Source organism: Pseudophryne corroboree, chromosome 10 (assembly GCF_028390025.1).
Source record: "Pseudophryne corroboree isolate aPseCor3 chromosome 10, aPseCor3.hap2, whole genome shotgun sequence".
NCBI classification, from domain to species: Eukaryota; Metazoa; Chordata; class Amphibia; order Anura; family Myobatrachidae; genus Pseudophryne; species Pseudophryne corroboree.
In genome coordinates, this window is record NC_086453.1 from 194,275,993 (window position 1) to 194,296,505 (window position 20,513).

The 20,513-nt window shown below is 45.1% G+C and overlaps 1 protein-coding gene across 1 annotated transcript in view; it reads left to right on the forward strand.

The window, feature by feature from the left end:
- The window catches only part of SSU72 (SSU72 homolog, RNA polymerase II CTD phosphatase), a 179,128-nt gene that overhangs the window by 103,774 nt on the left and 54,841 nt on the right, over positions 1 to 20,513 (forward strand). Inside the window, exon 2 of the mRNA XM_063943011.1 lies at positions 5,084 to 5,227. Coding sequence (XP_063799081.1) covers positions 5,084 to 5,227 — 144 coding nt within the window. The remainder of the gene's footprint in view (positions 1 to 5,083; positions 5,228 to 20,513) is intronic.

Sequence of the window (20,513 nt, forward strand, 5' to 3'; positions counted from 1 at the left end):
GCCGTAGGCTGATGCACTTTGGGGCACAGGCAGGGATCACCGGAGGGGGGAGGTCTTACTCTCCCGCTTCAGCATCCAAGCTGTTCATACATCTCACCGTTCCTACTTCGCCTCAGTGGAGAGAAGAAGAGAATCTCATTGTATGTCTTCCTCCACAGAAAACTACTTATCAAAAGGCTGAAACTGTAAGTCTTACAGTCTGGCCTCAGCTGCATTATGTTACCTCCTGTGAATGATTGCAGTAGGTTGGTTTTAAATTAAAATGTCACATTAATATGTTATTAGCTCACAGATGTTGTTTTTCAGATAGCCGATTATTACAAGTGTATCCCTTTTATTTATCTATGGTCTATATTATCTTTTTTTTTATTTTTGTATTTCATATTTTATAAAAAAAAATTTTTAATCACAAGACAAATACAATCCTCTGCCCCCCCCCTCCCTGTATGTGTAGCCCAAACACTAGTCTACTTACAACCCCCCTCCCTTCTGACCCTAATCTAAAACAACAAAAATAGAAAAAGTAAAAAAAAATTAAGGAGCAAAATTTTTTTAATAGCCTATAGACATTGGGTGCTCTCCAGACATTGCTCCACCAAAGGGTTTCTCAGTAGAATTGCTTCTAAGTGGTGTAGATTTGTTCAGTTATATAGTACAATCGCAGCACATTTTATTAACGAATGGTTCAACAAGTCGTTTACCAAGTCGTTTCCTTACCATAGTTACATCTTACCAACAAGTTACAAAACAACTTTCCTTCAAAAAAGGAATAAATTAAACTTATATTAACAAACATGCACATCCTTACAATGTCGGTGTACAGTGTTAAAGTGCTTTCAGTACACACATTTTCAAAAAATTACTAGCTTTTAGTAGTTATTGTAGGTATTGTAGTGTTAACAAAACAGAATATTAAACTATAACTTTATATACATTTTAAATTCTTATGTTAACATATTAAATGTGCTCTACACTTTAAATATTGATATACCTTATTGTGCATTCAATTCCTATTCTCCTTTTTTCTTTGTGTTCACTTTAAACATTTTTGTGAATAGTATAATAGTTCAATTGTACTGTCATTTCAAACCTTTTTTATTAAATACTAAATTTCAATACATTTGTCCACTATTTCCATTAAATGTGAAGTTTATACTATTTCAATTCTTAACGCGTTAACAATACGACATGTACATTATAGCAACAAAAAAAAAGGAACCACGGAAGAAGAATCAATGGCACACTACTGTACAATGTCTTGATTGTATCTTGAGCAGATACAGTTACAGCTTAGCCCTTTATCACAGAAATAAACCTCGCCCATCTGCATACATCCCGGCCTGTAATGATCAAGCCATTGAGCAGCTTCATGAGGGGGAGGGGGTTGCGGGATCTGTAGCACCATCTACAATAACTCAACTTAGCTGAAAACAACATGGAATAAACAATGTTGAACTTGCAGCTGCTTCTTAATAGACAGAAATTGTGCCGTCTATTTGTGAACATTGCTAGCATAATTAGGATGTAATTAAATACTACCACATCTGCAGTCCTTACTGCAAGCCAAGTGGAGAACTGTCCCGGTCACCATAACGAAGAGGTGTCCAGTTGGGTGGCAGAGACCTAGTAGAGGTTTGACGTGCCCTCTCCACTGCAAAATGTAAAGAGCCTTGCCCAAAGGTATCAACTAGCTACTTTTTTCAAGAAACTCCTTGGGATTAGTACCCTCCTCTCTTTTTGGTAGCCCCACAATGCTAATGTTATTACGGAAGAGTTTCCTCTTCATATCTGACCATTTAAGGGTTCTAATAGGGACTTTCAAGGGTGAGAAATTCTCTTCTAATGCAGAGATTTGCATCTCCACCTCTCAAATCCTTTCTTGAACTTTTTGGAGATCTTGATGAATAGTAGGTCAAACTGTACCTCTCGTGATCAGCTAATCTTTTCTCACATGTAGTAATTGCATCGAAAACTTGTAGTGTAATGTTTGCTTTTAGTATAGAGGATTTATTAGCCAGTGGACAGCCTTTAGTGGGAGTAACAGAACCCTCATCTTGTGGATGTCTAGCATATATATTTCAATTTAGCTTTGGTTCAAGCATGCTGTGTTTTCCCTATTTTAAATAGTAACTTAATTTTATAGAGCGCTCTTTTTTCCAGTAGCACTCAAGGCATTTAACAGAATTCCCATAATACAGTACAGAAGCAATGAAGAACAGAAAAGCTTTCATAAAATACAGAGCATGGAGATATTAAAGGGAGAATTAGGGAAATGCTTGTACTCTAGAGTACTTTTGTACTCCTATAGATAAAAATATCTAGGGCGGTATTCAATTCTTTTCACTCATTTCCACTACCGTTCTGTTTCTGCTGACAGACGTGGTATCCTCATTTCAGCTCTCTACCCATGGGTAGCGAGATACTCATCCCTTTATGCAGCCAAATCTGATTACTATGGGCGTGATATGTGCAATAACTGGGATCAATTTAGAAAGGAGATTGGACGTGATATCATTTAAATACCACCCCTAGAGTACACAACTTCACAGATAAATGTCAGCAATGGTATTTCACACCAGTTACGTGTGCAAAATATCATTTGCAAGAGATATGGCTAAGTTTGATTTTTGTCAATGCAGTATATAGCTTACTTTATTTAGAAAAACAATCAAACACATAACTGGCCCGTCCCTACATCTACCGAGCATTGTAGTGTGCGGGACTAGTTCTGTCTGCAAACACAATCCAACTACAAGATATCCAGGCAAACTGGGCAGCTAATATCCAGGTGGTATAGCTGTAAAGTCTTATAGCCAATACAGCAACTGACCAGTATATCTGACTTAAAAATATATATAATTTGAAGGAAAGTCCAGTAAACCCCCCTATTGCGGGCTACAAATGCACAGCACTAAAGCCACACGCAGGGCTAATTAGGGTGCATAATGGGCATAGCTGCAAAATCTCTTGATCTGGCACAGATAATATCAAGGTATAGAATCTTAGAGTCAATGAGTGTAAAGTACACAGTATACAATTATTGGGACGGTTTGCTAATAATTGATTGGCTCGCTTTATCATATAGTGTGTACGGACAATTGTTTTGGTGTTTTGCAGATAATTGTGGAAAACTTTGCCCACACACACGAGCAATAAATTTTGAGATTTGTTGTCCCAAACCAAAAATCTTGCCCACAGTTTCTCAGTTTTGAGCAGTGTGTGTGCGCATTCTCAATAATCTGCCCATATTTCCTATGTTTCTCTGTCACTGTCATCCACCTTGTTGGTGGACATATGCACATGCAGTGTGATGTGGCAGAAAATTGGTAAGTGAAAAAAACAAAAAACTTAAGTGTAGCTCAGAAATTTGTGCCTACAATTTCTAGAGTAGTCGTCCAATTTCCGGACCAACTCAAAAATATATGACCGTGTGAACCTAGCGTTACTGGCTTTGCCGTATATCCACGTTACAGTCCAGCAAACACAATTTTCCAACCAATGGAGGGTGCCCAGCACAACCAATTTGAATAAATTGCTGGTATATATCAAAACTTAATGTACTGCATGGACAAAGTCAATAGAATAAAGCCATTCTTACCCCGGATCAAATGGCAGCTCTAACTTTAACAGACACTAGCCAGCTAAACGATGGCATCAAACCAGGCTCTGGTCTTACAGATTTTCATAGACCGCCGGCTCCACATGCCCAATGTAGCTGCTGCGTTGTCTTAGCGTCCAGCAGACAGCTAGCACTGTGAATATATATCCGCAATTTGCAGGAAAGTTCAGCCGGGTTTTGTATTTTAATGTCCAAAATTAATGCCTTTAACTTAATGTCCTAATTTAATATCATGGGCATTGTACTGGTAAGGTAATCTAGAAATGTTATCCTATAAGTGCTGGATGGTAACTTTCATATGCAGATGTGATTTCCAATGGTTTCTTTATACAGTCGCTGAGGCAAAGAATGCCAGGGGCAATGTGTATGAGTTTTTAATTTGAACTTATTTTGCTCATTTACTCTGTGTTATGGAGAACTCTTTATACAGCAAGTCATACACATTTGATCATATTCCTTATCTTTATAGGGGAAGAACAGACAAAAAAAAAACCCAATTGATTCAACCTAAAAAAAAAACCATTAATAGTTTTATTTAGGATAATTTGTAGGTTTACTGAATGCAGTACATCTTTTCATACATAATCAACAGAACAAATCGTGCATAGCAGCTACAAAGACAACACAGGTCATACATAACAGCAGTACAATGTTCACTACAGTTTTTAGTGGACATGCGGAGGTAGTAGAAAAGCATAATCTTGATAGCCTTAGTCTTTTCTCATGTGGCACAAGAGCTGCCGGTATAGATGTAACAGGGCAAGACATCCCAAAGGTGCCCCCAAACTACGTTACCGCTTGTATGTTTTTTTTGTTTTTTTTTGGAACGCATATCTATTGGTACATATATCTCTCATGACGTTTATCATTACCTAGAGCCCTCCATTTATGTAGACAAAGTCATCCTGGCTTAAGGCAGGTTCTTGGAATTATAGCTTTTGTCAGAGTTGTAGAATAGAATACTTAGGGGAGAATTCAATTACCTGTAATCCCTTTTTTTGCTGTAAAATTCAGTAAATACCCGATTTACAGTATAACATTTTTCAGGGTATTTCAGTTACCCCGGTTTTATTTATTTTTTATTTTTTCTGTGGCCGTTAACATGCAGTTAAAAAGAAATGGTAGTTATCTGGTATTTTGTTCCTGACTATTGGGATAATTAAATTACCCCCAGGGGATTAATTGGCTACTGTAATTTACCATGCCTTATTGAATCCCCCCCCTTCCCCCCCAAATATATGCAATAAGATTATATACACATACGAGTCATTTGAGGGTCCAAGTGCTGAACCATAGGTTGTCTTGATACAATCCCAAACAAAATGTAATTTCTGACCTGTATTTTCCTAATTAATAGCATATAAAGTTGCTTCAATGTAAAAATGTGCAATCATACATTGTAATGTCCATTTCTGAAAAAAATAAATAGTTTTTTTAAATTTTTTTATTTTTTTTGTCTTTCAGTAAAAGATCCTTCAATGTCCGATCCTTTGGAACAGGAACACATGTTAAACTTCCCGGTCCTGCGCCAGACAAGCCAAATGTTTACGATTTCAAAACCACATATGAACAGATGTACAATGATCTCCTTAAGAAAGACAAAGAACTGTATCCCCGGGAATGCATTTTATTTAAACCAAAAAGGTTTCAACTCTAAAAGGTGTAAATCATTATGTTGCATCTGCAGCTCATCAAATGTGATAGTAGGCAGGTATATAACTTCGGTATTGTGGTATCAGAGGCCAATTAACATTCTTAATGCATGTGTTTATCTTATATTTAACAGCTGTAGAAATTTGCCTTCATGTTCTAGGTTCAGCGCTAGGCATCAAGAAGGTCATACTGTAGTGGTAACAGTATGGACAAAGAAATTGTTAGCCTCTAGGTTTATTCTTTAGTATGAATAACTGGTAAGGAGTCTTATAGCTGCAAGCTTGTGGATTGTACATGAGGACATCTGTGTGTATGACTTACTGATGGGTAAGTATGACTTAACAGTAAAACTTCTCCGCTTTTATTTTGCAAGTAAAAAATTAACTGTACATTACAAACTTTATATGCACAATGAAAGTGACCAGCTTATTTTATAATTTCACATATGACCAAGCATGTGTTCCATTAGTTTCTAGATCTACAGTACAGTGCAAAAGTTTTAGGCAGGTGTTGAAAAAATGCTGCAAAGTAAGAATGCTTTAAAAAATAGTGTTAATAGTTTTTCTCTAACGTCATAGAGGATGCTGGGGACTCCGTAAGGACCATGGGGGAGAGACGGGCTCCGCAGGAGACATGGGCACTTTAAGAAAGAATTTAGTTCCTGGTGTGCACTGGCTCCTCCCTCTCTGCCCCTCCTCCAGACCTCAGTTTGATTCTGTGCCCAGAGGAACTGGGTGCTTTTCAGTGAGCTCTCCTGAGTTTGCTGATAGAAAGTTTTTTGTTAGGTTTTTTATTTTCAGGGAGCTCTGCTGGCAACAGACTCCCTGCATCGTGGGACTGAGGGGAGAGAAGCAGCCCTACTCTCTGAAGCTAGGTCCTGCTTCTTAGGCTACTGGACACCATTGGCTCCAGAGGGATCGGTATGCAGGATCTCACCCTCGCCGTCCGTGCCAGAGCCGCGCCGCCGTCCCCCTCGCAGAGCCGGAAGACTGAAGCCGGGTGAGTATGAGAAGCAAGAAGACTTCACAGGCGGCAGAAGACAACGTGATCTTCACTGGAGGTAACACACAGCACTGCAGGGGGGGGGGGGGGGGGGGGGCTGGTGCCCTGGGCAGCATTTGGGACCTCATTCTGGCAATTAAACACATATATACAGCTGGGCACTGTATATATGTAGAAGCCCCCGCCAAAGAAATAAAATTTAAGCGGGACAGAAGGCAGTCGCTGAGGGGGCGGGGCTTCTCCCTCAGCACTCACCAGCGCCATTTTTTCTCCACAGCACGCAGAGGAAGCTCCCCAGGCTCTCCCCTGCTGATACACGGTAGAAGAGGGTTGAATAGAGATGGGGGGGGGGGGGGGGTACATAATTGGGCGCAAAAAAATTATATTAACAGCAGCTACTGGGTTAAGATTAAGTTACTATGTTATTCATGGGTTATATAGCGCTGGGGTGTGTGCTGGCATACTCTGTCTCTCCAGGGGGGAAACTGTCTTCAGAAAGGACATTCCCTGTGTGTGTGGTGTGTCGGTACGCTTGTGTCGACATGTCTGATGTGGAAGGCTATGTGGGAGAGGAGCCGGGAGCAAATGAATGTGGTCTCTGCCGACGGCGCCGACACCTGATTGGATGGATATGTGGAAGGTTTTAAATGATGATGTTAATTCTTTGCATAAAAGATTAGACAAGGCTGATGCATTGGGACAGTCAGGGTCTCAACCCGTGCCTGATCCTATGTCGCAGGGACCGTCAGGGTCTCATAAGCGCCCACTATCCCAAATTGTTGAGACAGATACTGACATGGATTCTGACTCCAGTGTCGATTACGATGATGCAAAGTTACAGCCAAAGTTGGCTAAATCACTCCGATATATGATTATAGCAATTAAGGAGGTTTTGCACATCACAGAGGAAACCCCTGTCCCTGACACAAGGGTTTATATGTATAAGGGAAAGAAACCTGAGGTAACTTTTCCCCCCTCACACGAACTGAATGAGTTATGTGAAAAAGCTTGGGAATCTCCAGATAAACTGCAGATTTCCAAATGGATTCTTATGGCGTATCCTTTCCTGCCAACGTACAGGTTACGATGGGAATCCTCCCCTAGGGTGGACAAAGCTTTAACTCGCTTATCCAAAAAGGTAGCCCTGCCGTCCCAGGATACGGCTACCCTCAAGGATGCTGCTGATCGCAAACAGGAGGGTACCCTGAAGTCCATTTATACACATTCAGGTACCTTGCTCAGACCGGCAATCGCGTCGGCCTGGGTCTGTAGTGCAGTAGCGACATGGACTGATACCTTATCAGAGGAGTTTGATACCCTAGATAGGGATACTGTTTTATTGACCCTGGGGCATATTAAAGACGCTGTCCTTTACATGAAAGATGCTCAAAGAGACATAGGTCTGCTGGGTTCTAGAATAAACGCTATGTCGATTTCTGCCAGAAGGGTCCTGTGGACTCTGCAATGGACAGGTGATGCCGACTCAAAACGGCATATGGAGGTTTTACCTTACAGGGGTGAGGAATTGTTCGGTGAAGGTCTATCGGACCTGGTCTCCACAGCTACGGCTGGAAAGTCACATTTTTTGCCTTATGTTCCCTCACAGCCTAAGAGAGCACCGCATTATCAAATGCAGTCCTTTCGTTCACAAAGAAACAAAGTCCGAGGTGCGTCCTTTCTTGCCAGAGGGAGGGGCAGAGGAAAGAAGCTGCACAACACAGCTAGTTCCCAGGAACAGAAGTTCTCCCCGGCCTCTACAAAATCCACCGCATGACGCTGGGGCTCCACTGGTGGAGTCGGGGCCAGTGGGGGCGCGTCTTTGGGGTTTCAGCCACATCTGGGTTCACTCTCAGGTGGATCCCTGGGCGATAGAAATTGTTTCTCAGGGTTACAAGCTGGAATTCGAAGAGGTGCCTCCTCGCCGGTTTTTCAAATCGGCCCTACCATCTTCCCCCCTAGAGAGGGAGATAGTGTTAAATGCAATACAAAAATTGTATCTTCAGCAGGTGGTGGTCGAGGTTCCCCTCCTTCAACAGGGAAGGGGGTATTATTCGACCATGTTTGTGGTTCCGAAACCGGACGGTTCGGTCAGACCCATATTGAATTTAAAATCTCTGAACCTGTACTTGAAGAGGTTTAAGTTCAAGATGGAATCGCTAAGAGCGGTCATCGTCAGCCTGGAAGGGGGGGATTTTATGGTGTCACTGGACATAAAGGATGCGTACCTTCATGTCCCCATTTATCCACCTCATCAGGCGTACCTAAGATTTGCGGTACAGGACTGTCATTACCAATTTCAGACGTTGCCGTTTGGTCTCTCAACGGCTCTAAGGAATTTCACCAAGGTAATGGCGGAAATGATGGTGCTCCTGCGCAAGCAGGGTGTCACAATTATCCCGTACTTGGACGATCTCATAAAAGCGAGATCAAGAGAGCAGTTGCTGAACAGCGTATCTCTTTCACTGAAAGTGTTACAACAACACGGCTGGATTCTCAATATCCCAAAGTCGCAGTTGGTTCCTACGACTCGTCTGCCCTTCTTGGGCATGATTCTGGACACGACCCAGAAAAGGGTTTATCTTCCGATAGAAAAAGCCCAGGAACTTATGACTCTGGTCAGGAACCTTTTGAAAACAAGACAGGTGTCCGTGCATCATTGCACTCGAGTCCTGGGAAAGATGGTGGCCTCATACGAGGCCATTCCCTTTGGCAGGTTCCATGCGAGGACTTTCCAATGGGATCTGTTGGACAAGTGGTCCGGATCACATCTACAGATGCATCGGTTGATCACCCTGTCCCCCAGGGCCAGGGTATCACTCCTGTGGTGGCTGCAGAGTGCTCACCTTCTCGAGGGCCGCAGATTCGGCATTCAGGATTGGATCCTGGTGACCACGGACGCAAGTCTCCGCGGTTGGGGAGCAGTCACACAGGGAAGAAAATTTCCAGGGTCTTTGGTCAAGTCAAGATACTTGTCTGCACATCAACATCCTGGAACTAAGGGCCATATACAACGCCCTACGTCAAGCGGAGGCCTTACTTCGCGATCAACCAGTTCTGATCCAGTCAGACAACATCACCGCAGTGGCTCATGTAAACCGCCAAGGCGGCACAAGGAGCAGAGCGGCAATGGCGGAAGCCACCAGGATTCTTCGCTGGGCGGAGAATCATGTAAGTGCACTGTCAGCAGTGTTCATTCCGGGAGTGGACAACTGGGAAGCAGACTTCCTCAGCAGACACGACCTACACCCGGGAGAGTGGGGACTTCATCCAGAAGTCTTCGCACAGATTGTGAGTCTGTGCGAACTGCCACAGATAGACATGATGGTGTCCCGCCTCAACAAAAAGCTGCAGAGGTATTGCGCCAGGTCAAGAGACCCTCAGGCAGTAGTGGTAGACGCCCTCGTGACACTGTGGGTGTTCCGGTCCGTCTATGTATTTCCTCCTCTTCCTCTCATACCTAAGGTGTTGAGAATAGTAAGAAGAAAAGGAGTGAGAACAATCCTCGTTCCAGATTGGCCACGACGGACCTGGTATCCAGATCTGCAGGAAATGCTCATGGAAGATCCGTGGCCTCTTCCTCTTAGGCAGGACCTGTTGCAACAGGGTCCCTGTCTGTTCCAAGACTTACCGCGGCTGCGTTTGACGGCATGGCGGTTGAACGCCGGATCCTAGCGGAAAAAGGTATTCCGGTGGAGGTTATCCCTACGCTGATAAAGGCTAGGAAGGAAGTAACAGCAAAACATTATCACCGTGTATGGCGAAGATATGTTTCTTGGTGTGAGGCCAGGAATGCTCCTACGGAAGAATTCCATCTGGGCAGTTTCCTTCACTTCCTACAAACTGGAGTGGATTTGGGCCTTAAATTAGGCTCCATTAAGGTCCAGATTTCGGCCCTATCCATTTTTTTTTTCAAAAAGAATTGGCTTCTCTCCCAGAAGTTCAGACTTTTGTTAAGGGAGTGCTGCATATTCAGCCTCCGTTTGTGCCTCCGGTGGCGCCTTGGGACCTTAATGTGGTCTTGGGCTTCCTAAAGTCACACTGGTTTGAACCACTGAAAACGGTGGAGTTGAAATATCTCACTTGGAAGGTGGTCATGTTATTAGCCCTGGCTTTGGCTAAGCGAGTATCGGAATTAGCGGCTTTATCACATAAAAGCCCCTATCTGGTTTTCCATATGGATAGAGCGGAATTGCGGACACGTCCTCAGTTCCTGCCAAAAGTGGTTTCATCCTTTCATATGAACCAACCTATTGTGGTACCTGTGGCTACACGGGACTTAGAGGATTCAGAGTCCCTTGATGTGGTCAGGGCTTTGAAAATTTATGTAGCCAGGACGGCTAGAGTCCGAAAAACAGAAGCACTGTTTGTTCTGTATGCAGCCAACAAGCTTGGCCCTGCTTCAAAGCAGACTCTTGCTCGCTGGATCTGTAACACGATTCAGCAGGCGCATTCTACGGCAGGATTGCCGTTGCCTAAATCGATCAAGGCCCATTCCACTCGGAAAGTGGGCTCTTCTTGGGCGGCTGCCCGAGGGGTCTCGGCACTACAGCTGTGTCGAGCTGCTATTTGGACGGGTACAAACACCTTTGCAAAATTCTATAAGTTTGATACCCTGGCTGAGGAGGACCTCATGTTTGCTCAATCGGTGCTGCAGAGTCATCCGCACTTTCCCGCCCGTTTGGGAGCTTTGGTATAACCCCCCATGGTCCTTATGAAGTCCCCAGCATCCTCTAGGACGTTAGAGAAAATAAGATTTTACTTACCGGTAAATCTATTTCTCGTAGTCCGTAGAGGATGCTGGGCGCCCGTCCCAAGTGCGGACTTCTTCTGCAATACTTGTATATAGTTATTGCTTCAATAAGGGTTACGTTGTTGTTGCATCGGGCGTGAACTGATGCTATGTTATTGTCATACTGTTTACTGGATTGTTATCATAAGTTATATGGTGTGATTGGTGTGGCTGGTATGAATCTTGCCCTTGGATTAACAAAAATCCTTTCCTCGTACTGTCCATCTCCTCTGGGCACAGTTCTCTAACAGGTCTGGAGGAGGGGCAGAGAGGGAGGAGCCAGTGCACACCAGGAACTAAATTCTTTCTTAAAGTGCCCATGTCTCCTGCGGAGCCCGTCTCTCCCCCATGATCCTTACGGACTCCCCAGCATCCTCTACGGACTACGAGAAATAGATTTACCGGTAAGTAAAATCTTATTATTTTGATCAGTTAACAAAATGCAAAGTGAATGAACAGAAGAGAAATCTAAATCAAATCCATATTTATGACCACCCTTATCCTTCAAAACCGCATCAATTCTTCTTGGTACACTTGTACAGTTTTTGAAGGTACTCTATAGGGAGGTTGTTCCAAACACATTTGAGAACTAACCACAGATCTGTGGGGGTCATTCCGAGTTGTTAGTTCGCAAGTGAATTTTAGCAGATTTGCTCATGCTAAGCCGCCGCCTACTGGGAGTGAATCTTAGCATCTTAAAATTGCGAACGATGTATTCGCAATGTTGCGATTACACACCTCGTAGCCGTTTCTGAGTAGCTTCAGACTTACTCGGCATCTGCGATCAGTTCACTGCTTGTCGTTCCTGGTTTGACGTCACAAACACACCCAGCGTTCGCCCAGACACTCCCCCGTTTCTCCGGCCACTCCTGCGTTTTTTCCGGAAACGGTAGCGTTTTTTCCCACACGCCCATAAAACGGCCTGTTTCCGCCCAGTAACACCCATTTCCTGTCAATCACATTACGATCGCCAGAACGATGAAAATGCCGTGAGTAAAATTCCTAAGTGCATAGCAAATTTACTTGGCGCAGTCGCAGTGCGGACATTGCGCATGCGCATTGAGCGGAAAATCGCTGCGATGCGAAGATTTTTACCGAGCGAACTCGGAATGACCCCCTGTGTATGTAGACTTGCTCAAATCCTTCTGTCTCTACATGTAATCCTAGATAGTCTCGATAATGATGACATCAGGGCTCTGTGGGGCCATATCATCACTTCCAGGACTCTTTGTACTTTTTTACGCTGAAGGTAGTTCTTAATAAAGCTAGGCATACACTATACAATTATCTGTCAGATAATCTGTTGGAACGAAAACCTGGTAATGGATAAGAGCAACTGACAATCGACCATTTGCTCCCAAACACTGGAAAATGGACAAAACCTGTCGTTTATACAAACTAGTTAAATCACGGACAGGTTTTATCCATTTTCCAGTGTTTGGGAGCAAATGGTCGATTGTCAGTTGCTCTCATCCATTACCAGGTTTTCATTCCAACCACAGATTATCTGCCAGATAATTGTATAGTGTATGCCCAGCTTTACATTGGCTCTATATTTGGGGTCATTGTCCTGTTGCAGAATAAATTTGGAGCAAATCAGAGGCTTCCCTGATGGTATTGCATGATGGATATATGTATTTCTCAGCATTAAGGACACCATTAATCCTGTCAAAATCCCAAAGTCCATTGGGCGAAATGCATCACCAAATGTGACGGGCACCTCCGCCATGCTTTGCACTCATTGTACCGCTCTCCAGCCCTTTGGCAAGCAAACTGTCTTCTATTACAGCCCAGTATTTAAAATGTTAATTCCTCTGTCCAGCGCACCTGTTGCCATCATCTGCACCCCAGATCCTATGTTTTCGCACATAGTTGAGTTGCTTAGCCTTGATTCCACGTTGAAGGTATGGCTGCAATTCTTCCATTACGACCACTTATGGCCAGGCTTCTCCAAACAGTGGACGGGTGTACCTGGGTCCCACTGGTTTCTGCCAGTCCCGAGCTGATTGTACTGCTGGACGTCTTCTGATTTCTAAGGGAAGAAAGCATGATGTGTTTCATCTGATGCAATATTTTTCCTTGGCAGACCACTGCATTTATGGTTCTCGGCGTTGCCTGTTTCTTCGTGCTTCAATGCTGCGAAATACAGGCAGGTAATTATCCATCATGAAATACCATCAGGGAGGCTTCTGATTTACTCCAAATTTATTCTGCGGCAGGACAATGACCCCAAATATAGAGCTAATGTCGTTAAGAACTATCTTTAGCGTTGAAAAAGAACAAATAGTCCTGGAAGTGATGATATGGCCCCCACAGAGACCCTGATAATCAACATTATCGAGACTATCTGGTATTACGTGATGAAATCCAGGGATTTCAGCAAGCCTACATCCACAGAAGATCTGTGGTAGTTCTCCAAGATGTTTGTAACAACCTCCCTGCGGAGTTTCTTCAAAAACTGTGCAAGTGTACCTAGAATTGAAAAGTGGGTTCTTTGAGGGTTATGGTGCATCAAATTAGGGTTCAGCGTACTACTATACACATTGGGGTTATCCCAAAAATCCCAGAGGAAAAGGCTATAGAGATTAAATAGAGGTGGTATAGTGAGCCTGACGCTCCCTTTTGGCTAGGGACAAAGTGATAAATAATAAAATGTATGAGAAAAGAACTTTCCTTAGGATTTGGAAGACAGGAGAAGAATCCATTCTGTCCTTTTGAGGTTGGCTTTGTTTTCAGCGACAGGTTCTCAATGGCGTTGAGTGCATATACCTAGAATTGATGCTGTTTTGAAAGCAAAGTATGTTCACACAGTGATTTTATTTAGATTTGTTAATTCACTTTGCATTTTGTTAATTGGCAAACTATTAACTCCTCTGTTTCTCTTACGTCCTAGATGATACTGGGGATCCATTTAGTACCATGGGTATAGACGGGTCCACTAGGAGCCATGGACACTTTAAGAATTTGATAGTGTGGGCTGACTCCTCCCTCTATCGGGGGGGGAGGAACGTGGGGACGGCCCAACCTCTTGAAGGGTTAATGGTCCAGTTCCCCGCTGACAGGACAATAGCTCCTGAGGGAACTATTCGCAAGCCTCACCATGGCGGGGGATGCGGTCAACATCCCGCTGGACGGGATCCCGGCGGTCGAAATACCGACGCCGGAATCCCGACCGCCACAATCCCGACATATTCTCCCTCCGTGGGTGTCCATGACACCCATAGAGGGAGAATATAATAGTGTGCCGAGTGTAGCGAGGTACGGTGCCCGCAAGGGGCTGCGTTCCGCTCGCCACCCCTGTCGGGATTGTGTGGTCGGGATTCCGGCGTCGGGATTTCGACCGCCGGGATCCCGTCCAGCGGGATTACGTACTGATCCCCATGGCGGGCGTACATTCCTGCAGCACGCCACCACCCCTAAGAAAGCCAGAAGAGTGGTGAGTATTAAGCCGGCGACCCGGTTAGCGGGTCGCCGGTCTTTTATAGCGACATGAGGGTACGGAGACGCACTGCTTCTAACCGGGGCGGACTCCGTCTCTAAACTCAGTACACAGTGCAGGCGCACAGCTTCTGAGGGGGCGACTGAGTCTCAGTACACAGTACCCACACTGGCAAACACAGACTTAAAACGATTAGGACTCCATTTTAAGCACTAAATTACCTCAGCCAGTATAAAAAAAGCGGGAAGACCGTATGCCATTGAAGGGGTGGGGCTTCACTATGAGCGGATCCAGTAGCTCACCAGCACCATTTTCCCTCTGCAGTGGACACAGACGCTAACTGACAGGGACGGCAGCTCCTCCGGAGTTACTCCAGATACCTCAGTGGTACCAGGGGGTCATAGCAGGGGGGGAGCGATTATTAGTGTACCAAGTCCCCAATCTGGGCGCTTAGTCTGCGACCCGTCTAAAGTTGGCATTAGCGATAAGGGCGCGGTGTGCTGGCTCTATAATACCTCTGTGTTGCCCTGGAAGGGCTCTTTGTAGGTTAATTGTGCTCTTAACCTTTTCCTGTGTGTGCTGTCACATTTACAATATGTCAGCCAAAGAGTGTTTCACGTCCGTCAGAGTGTTCCTCTTCCCCAGCGGGCTCACTACTGTGTACTCAATGTAGTGCACCTTCCCAGGCCAGCGGGGCTGAACCAGCATGGCTGGATTATATTAAAGGAATGATCTCCCATATTTCTACTAAACTGTCCCACAGTGAGAAAGAGACGCAATACTTAAGACAATCTGTGATTGAGTTTATGAACAGAGACTCAGTCCCCAAAACAGCGTCTCGGACCCCTGCCATTTGTCCGCAAAAACGTACTCTGTCCCATATGCTGCAGTCTGACTCCGATAATCAAGGGTCAGGCATGGTGGAGGGGGTGGGGGGTGGGATGCTGCTCTGTCACTTGGAATAGAGGCTCTTATAGAAGCTATCAGAGATGTCCTGCAAATTCCTGATAAGGTGACAGAGCGGTGTGAGGAATCTTTTTTTAATGTAAAAAAGAAGTCCTCAGTCACGTTTCCTGTATCAAAGGAACTGAATACCCTGTGTAAAGAACAGTGGGTTAATCCTGATAGGAAATTTCAGATCCCTAAAAGGTTACTCTCATCCTTTCCTTTTCCTCCTGAGGATAGGAAAAAATGGGAAAATCCACCGATAGTGGATGTATCTGTATCTAGGGGTCACGGAAAATAGTGTTACCTGTGCCTGGTGCCGCCTCCTTGAAAGACACGGCTAATCGTAAAATTGAGACCACACTCAAATCCTTGTATACGACTGCTGGGGTGGCCCAGAGACCCACTATAGCATGTGCGTGGATTACTAAAGCCATTGCTAAATGGTAAGGTAAGCTAATTGAGGGGTTGGATTCCTTATCTAGGGGGGAGATTGTTTTACTCCTGCAACATATATAGGACTCTGCTAACTTTATGGTGGAAGATGTAAAAGAAGCAGGTTTGCTTAATACACGCACCATGGCTATCGCAGTGTCGGCATGTAGGGGCTTATGGCTACGCCATTGGACTGCGCACTCCAGGAAAGGCATGGAATGCCTACCCTTCACAGGAGAGGCTTTATTTTGGAGATGAACTAGACAAATGGATCTCCAAAGCTACTGTGTGCGTAAGTCCACATATCTTACTTCTACAGCTCCCCCAGCTAGGAAGGCCTACCCAGGACCTAATCTACAGTCCTTTCGGACTGCCAATTTTAAGAGCAAAACCGGTAAACCACGCAAACCAGTAGCTGTCTGTTCTCAGGAACAGAGCTCTAGCTCAGCTTCCTCCAAAGCCTTCAGCATGATGGTGGACCGCGATGCCTGGAAGACTGGCAGGTGGGAGCCCGACTAAAGTTTTTCAGTCACATCTGTAGAACATTATTGCAGGATCCCTGGGTCATAGAGCTTATTTCCCAGGGTTACAGACTGGAGTTTCAGGAGCTCCCATCTCACAGATTCTTCAAATCAAGCTTACCAGTTTCACAAGAGGCAAGTATAACCTTACAGGATGCCATTCAAAAACTGGTACACTCAGGTCATTGTTCCTGTTCCACCTCATCTTCAAAACAAGGGATATTATTCCAACTTGTTTGTAGTACCGAAATCGGACGGTTCTGTAATGCCAATTTTAAATCTAAAATTGTTGAACCCGTACTTACGAGTGTTCAAATTCAAGATGGAGTCTGAGTGGTGATCTCAGGTCTGGAGGAGAGGGAATTCCTAGGGTCTCTGGATATCAAGGATGCGTACCTTCACATTCCGATCTGGCCACCTTACCAGGCTTATCTATGGTTTGCACTGCAGGACGGTCACTACCAATTCCAGGCCCTGCCATTCGGTCTCTCCACGGGTTTGAGGGTGTTCACCAAGGTGATGGCAGAGATGATTCTCCTTCGCAAGCAGGGAATGAGCATAATACCTGGACAATCTTCTGATTAAAGGCACCGTCCATGGAAAGGTTGTTGGACAGCATTGGTCTCACAACCAAACTACTCCTGGATCACGGGTGGATTCTAAATCTTCCGCAATCTCACTTCGAGCTAACTTGGAGGCTCCCATTTCTGGGAATGATACTGGACACACAGTCGCGGAAAGTTTTTCTTCCTTTGGAAAAGGCATTGGTAATCCAGTCGCTGGTTCGGGATGTCCTGAAGCAAACCTGGATATCTGTGCATCTATGCATTCACCTTCTGGGGAAAATGGTGGCCTCTTACGAGACTCTTCAGTACGGCTGGTTTCACGCAAGACCCTTCCAGCTCGATCTGTTGGATAAATGGTCCGGACCACATCTTCACATGCACCAGAGGATCAGTCTGTCGCCAAAGGCCAGGATCTCCCTTCTGTGGTGGCTGCAAACTTCTCACCTAATCGAGGGCTGACTGTTTGGGATTCAGAATTGGATTCTGCTAACCACAGATGCAAGCCTCAGTGGTTGGGGAGCAGTCACCCAGGGGGTGCAGTTTCAAGGAAGATGGTCAAGACGTCAGGAAGTCTTCCTTCCAATCAATATTCTGAAACTCAGGGCTATATAAAACGCCCTTCTGCAGGCCTCATTTCTTCAAGATCGGTCCATTCAGGTTCAGTAGGACAATGTGACGTTCATAAACCAACGGGGCCGAATGAAAAGCAGAGCAGCAGTGCCAGAGGTGTCAAGAATTTTTCTCTGGGCGGAAGAACACGCCATGGTATTGTCAACGGTCTTCATTCCGGGAGTAGACAACTGGGAAGCAGACTTCCTCAGCAGACACGACCTGCACCCGGGGGAGTGGGGCTTTCACCCGGAATTGTTCAGGTGTTTGACACGTCGGTGGGGATATCCACGAGTCGACATGATGGCCTCTCGTCTTAACAAGAAGCTCAAGCTTTATTATTCCAGGTTGAGGGACCCACAGGCAGTGGCGGTGGACACCCTGACGACTCCATGGGTCTATCAGATGGTGTATGTGTTCCCTCCATATCCGATGATCCCAAGAATTCTGAAAAGAATAAAAAGTTCAAGCAATTCCTATTGCTTTGGACTGGCCAAGAAGGACCTGGTACGTGGACCTTCTGGAGTTGCTCCTGGAAGATTCGTGGCCTCTACCTCTTCGAGGATCCTCGAGGACCCGTTCGTCTATCAAGACTTAACACTGCTACTTTTGACAGCATGGAAGTTGAATGGCTGATTCTAGCCAGGAGAGGCATCCCTGACAAGGTCATCCCAACTATGATCCAAGCCAGGAAGGGGGGAAACGTCTAAGCATTACCACCGTATTTGGAAGAAATACGTCTCTTGGTGTGAGAGCAGAAAATATTCTGCGGTAGCATTTAATCTGGGACGTTTCCTACTTTTTCTGTAGTCTGGTGTGGATGTGGGCCTACTCCATAAAAGTCCAGATTTCGTCCTTGTCCATTTTCTTTTAGAAACAATTGGCTTCTCTACCTGAAGTCCAGACGTTCTTGAAAGGGGTTCTGCACATCCAACCTCCCTTTGTGCCTCCCACGGCACCTTGGGGTTTCCAATTTGGGGCTGCAGTTCCTCCAATTGGACTGGTTTGAACCGTTACAGGAGGTAGACGTAAAATCTTACGTTGAAGACCGTCACACTGTTTGCCTTGGCTTCAGCTAGACGTGTGTTGGAGCTGGGGGCGTTGTCTAGCGAGCCCCTATTTAATTTTCCATGAGGACAGAGCTGAACTCAGGACTCATCAGCAATTTCTTCCTGAGCTGGTATCTACGTTTCACATCAACCAACCCATTGTGGTTCCGGTTGTTACCGACACCGCTCTTCAAAGTCTTTAAATGTTGTTAGGACTTTGAAGGTGTATGTGAAGAGAACAGCTCGTCACAAGAAATCTGACTCGCTATTTGTTCTTTACAATCCCAATAAGGTTGGATGTCCTGCTTCAAAGCAGTCCATTGCGCGCTGGATCAGGCTTACTATCCAGCATGCTTATTCCACTGCAGGATTGCCGGTTCCTAAATCTGTACAGGCCCACTCGACTAGGTCGGTGGGTTCTTCCTCGGCTGCTGCCCGGGGTGTCTCTGCCTTTTAAAGCTCTGCCGAGCAGCTACTTGGTCAGGTTTGAACACGTTTGCAAAGTTCTACAAGTACGATACTTTGGCATCTGCGGACCTTCAGTTTGGTCAATCCGTTCTGCAGGAACTTCAGCACTCTCCCTCCCGATTTTGGGAGCTTTGGTACTTCCCCATGGTACTAAATGGATCCCCAGTATTCTCTAGGACGTAACCGAAAATAGGATTTTAATTACTTACCGGTAAACCCTTTTCTCGTAGTCCGTAGAGGATACTGGGCGCCCGCCCGCCCAGTGCTTCGTTCTTCCTGCACTGTTACTTGGTTAAGTATTCTGGTTTGTTCAGCTGTTGTTGTTCCTGTTTCAAGTTTGGTTAGCATCACTTTCCTTTTGTTAGTGTGTGCTGGTTCGGAATCTCACCACTATCCTTTTATTCTTATCTCAAAGTAAGTTGTCTCCTCGGGCACCGTTTCCTAGACTGTCTGGTAGGAGGGGCATAGAGGGAGGAGCCAGCCCACACTATCAAATTCTTAAAGTGCCCATGGCTCTTAGTGGACCCGTCTATACCCCATGGTAATAATTGGATCCCCAGTATCCTCTACGAGCAAAGGATTTACCGGCAGCTAATAAAAATCCTATTTTTTAGTACATTCTTACTTTGCAGCATTTTTACCACACACCTCTGCCTAAAACCTTTGCACGGCACTGTATGCAAGCTGTTTAGTGCTAAAACAACTTTAGGCATGATAATATAGTCATGTTTTTAAGAATTCTATACTTGATGCATCAGTTATCTTCAAATATCCAGTTAAGCTCATGCAAGGATACGGCTTGTGCTTACCTTATCATTGTCAGTTATTAAATACTGGAGGTGTAAAGATGAAACGCAGATTGAAATAAACATCTTTATACAGTTTGAGGCTATTTCATTAGAAAGCATCATTTGTAATACACAAACGCCCCCTGCATGTGCATTTGGTATGCATTGCCTGTATAGCAGGGGTGGGGAACCTTTTTTCTATTTTCCATTTGGATATTTATAAAATCCTTCGGGGGCCATACAAAAATTCTCAACTTAAAAAATTACCCTGCCCCCAGCAGGTCAGCCCCATAGAGGTACTGTGTGTGTGCGCGCGCTGGAGGCGCGTGCGCCAAAAAATGGGTGTGGCCAGTTAAAATGGGACGTGATACACATATGCCCCCAATAGTGCAGTGCCAGGTATACAGATGCCCCCCACAGTGCCAGGTATACAGATGCCCCCCACAGTGCCAGGTATACAGATGCCCCCCACAGTGCCAGGTATAGAGATGCCCCCCACAGTGCCAGGTATAGAGATGCCCCCCACAGTGCCAGGTATAGAGATGCCCCCCACAGTGCCAGGTATAGAGATGCCCCCCACAGTGCCAGGTATAGAGATGCTCCCCCCCCCCCCCCCCCCACAGTGCCAGG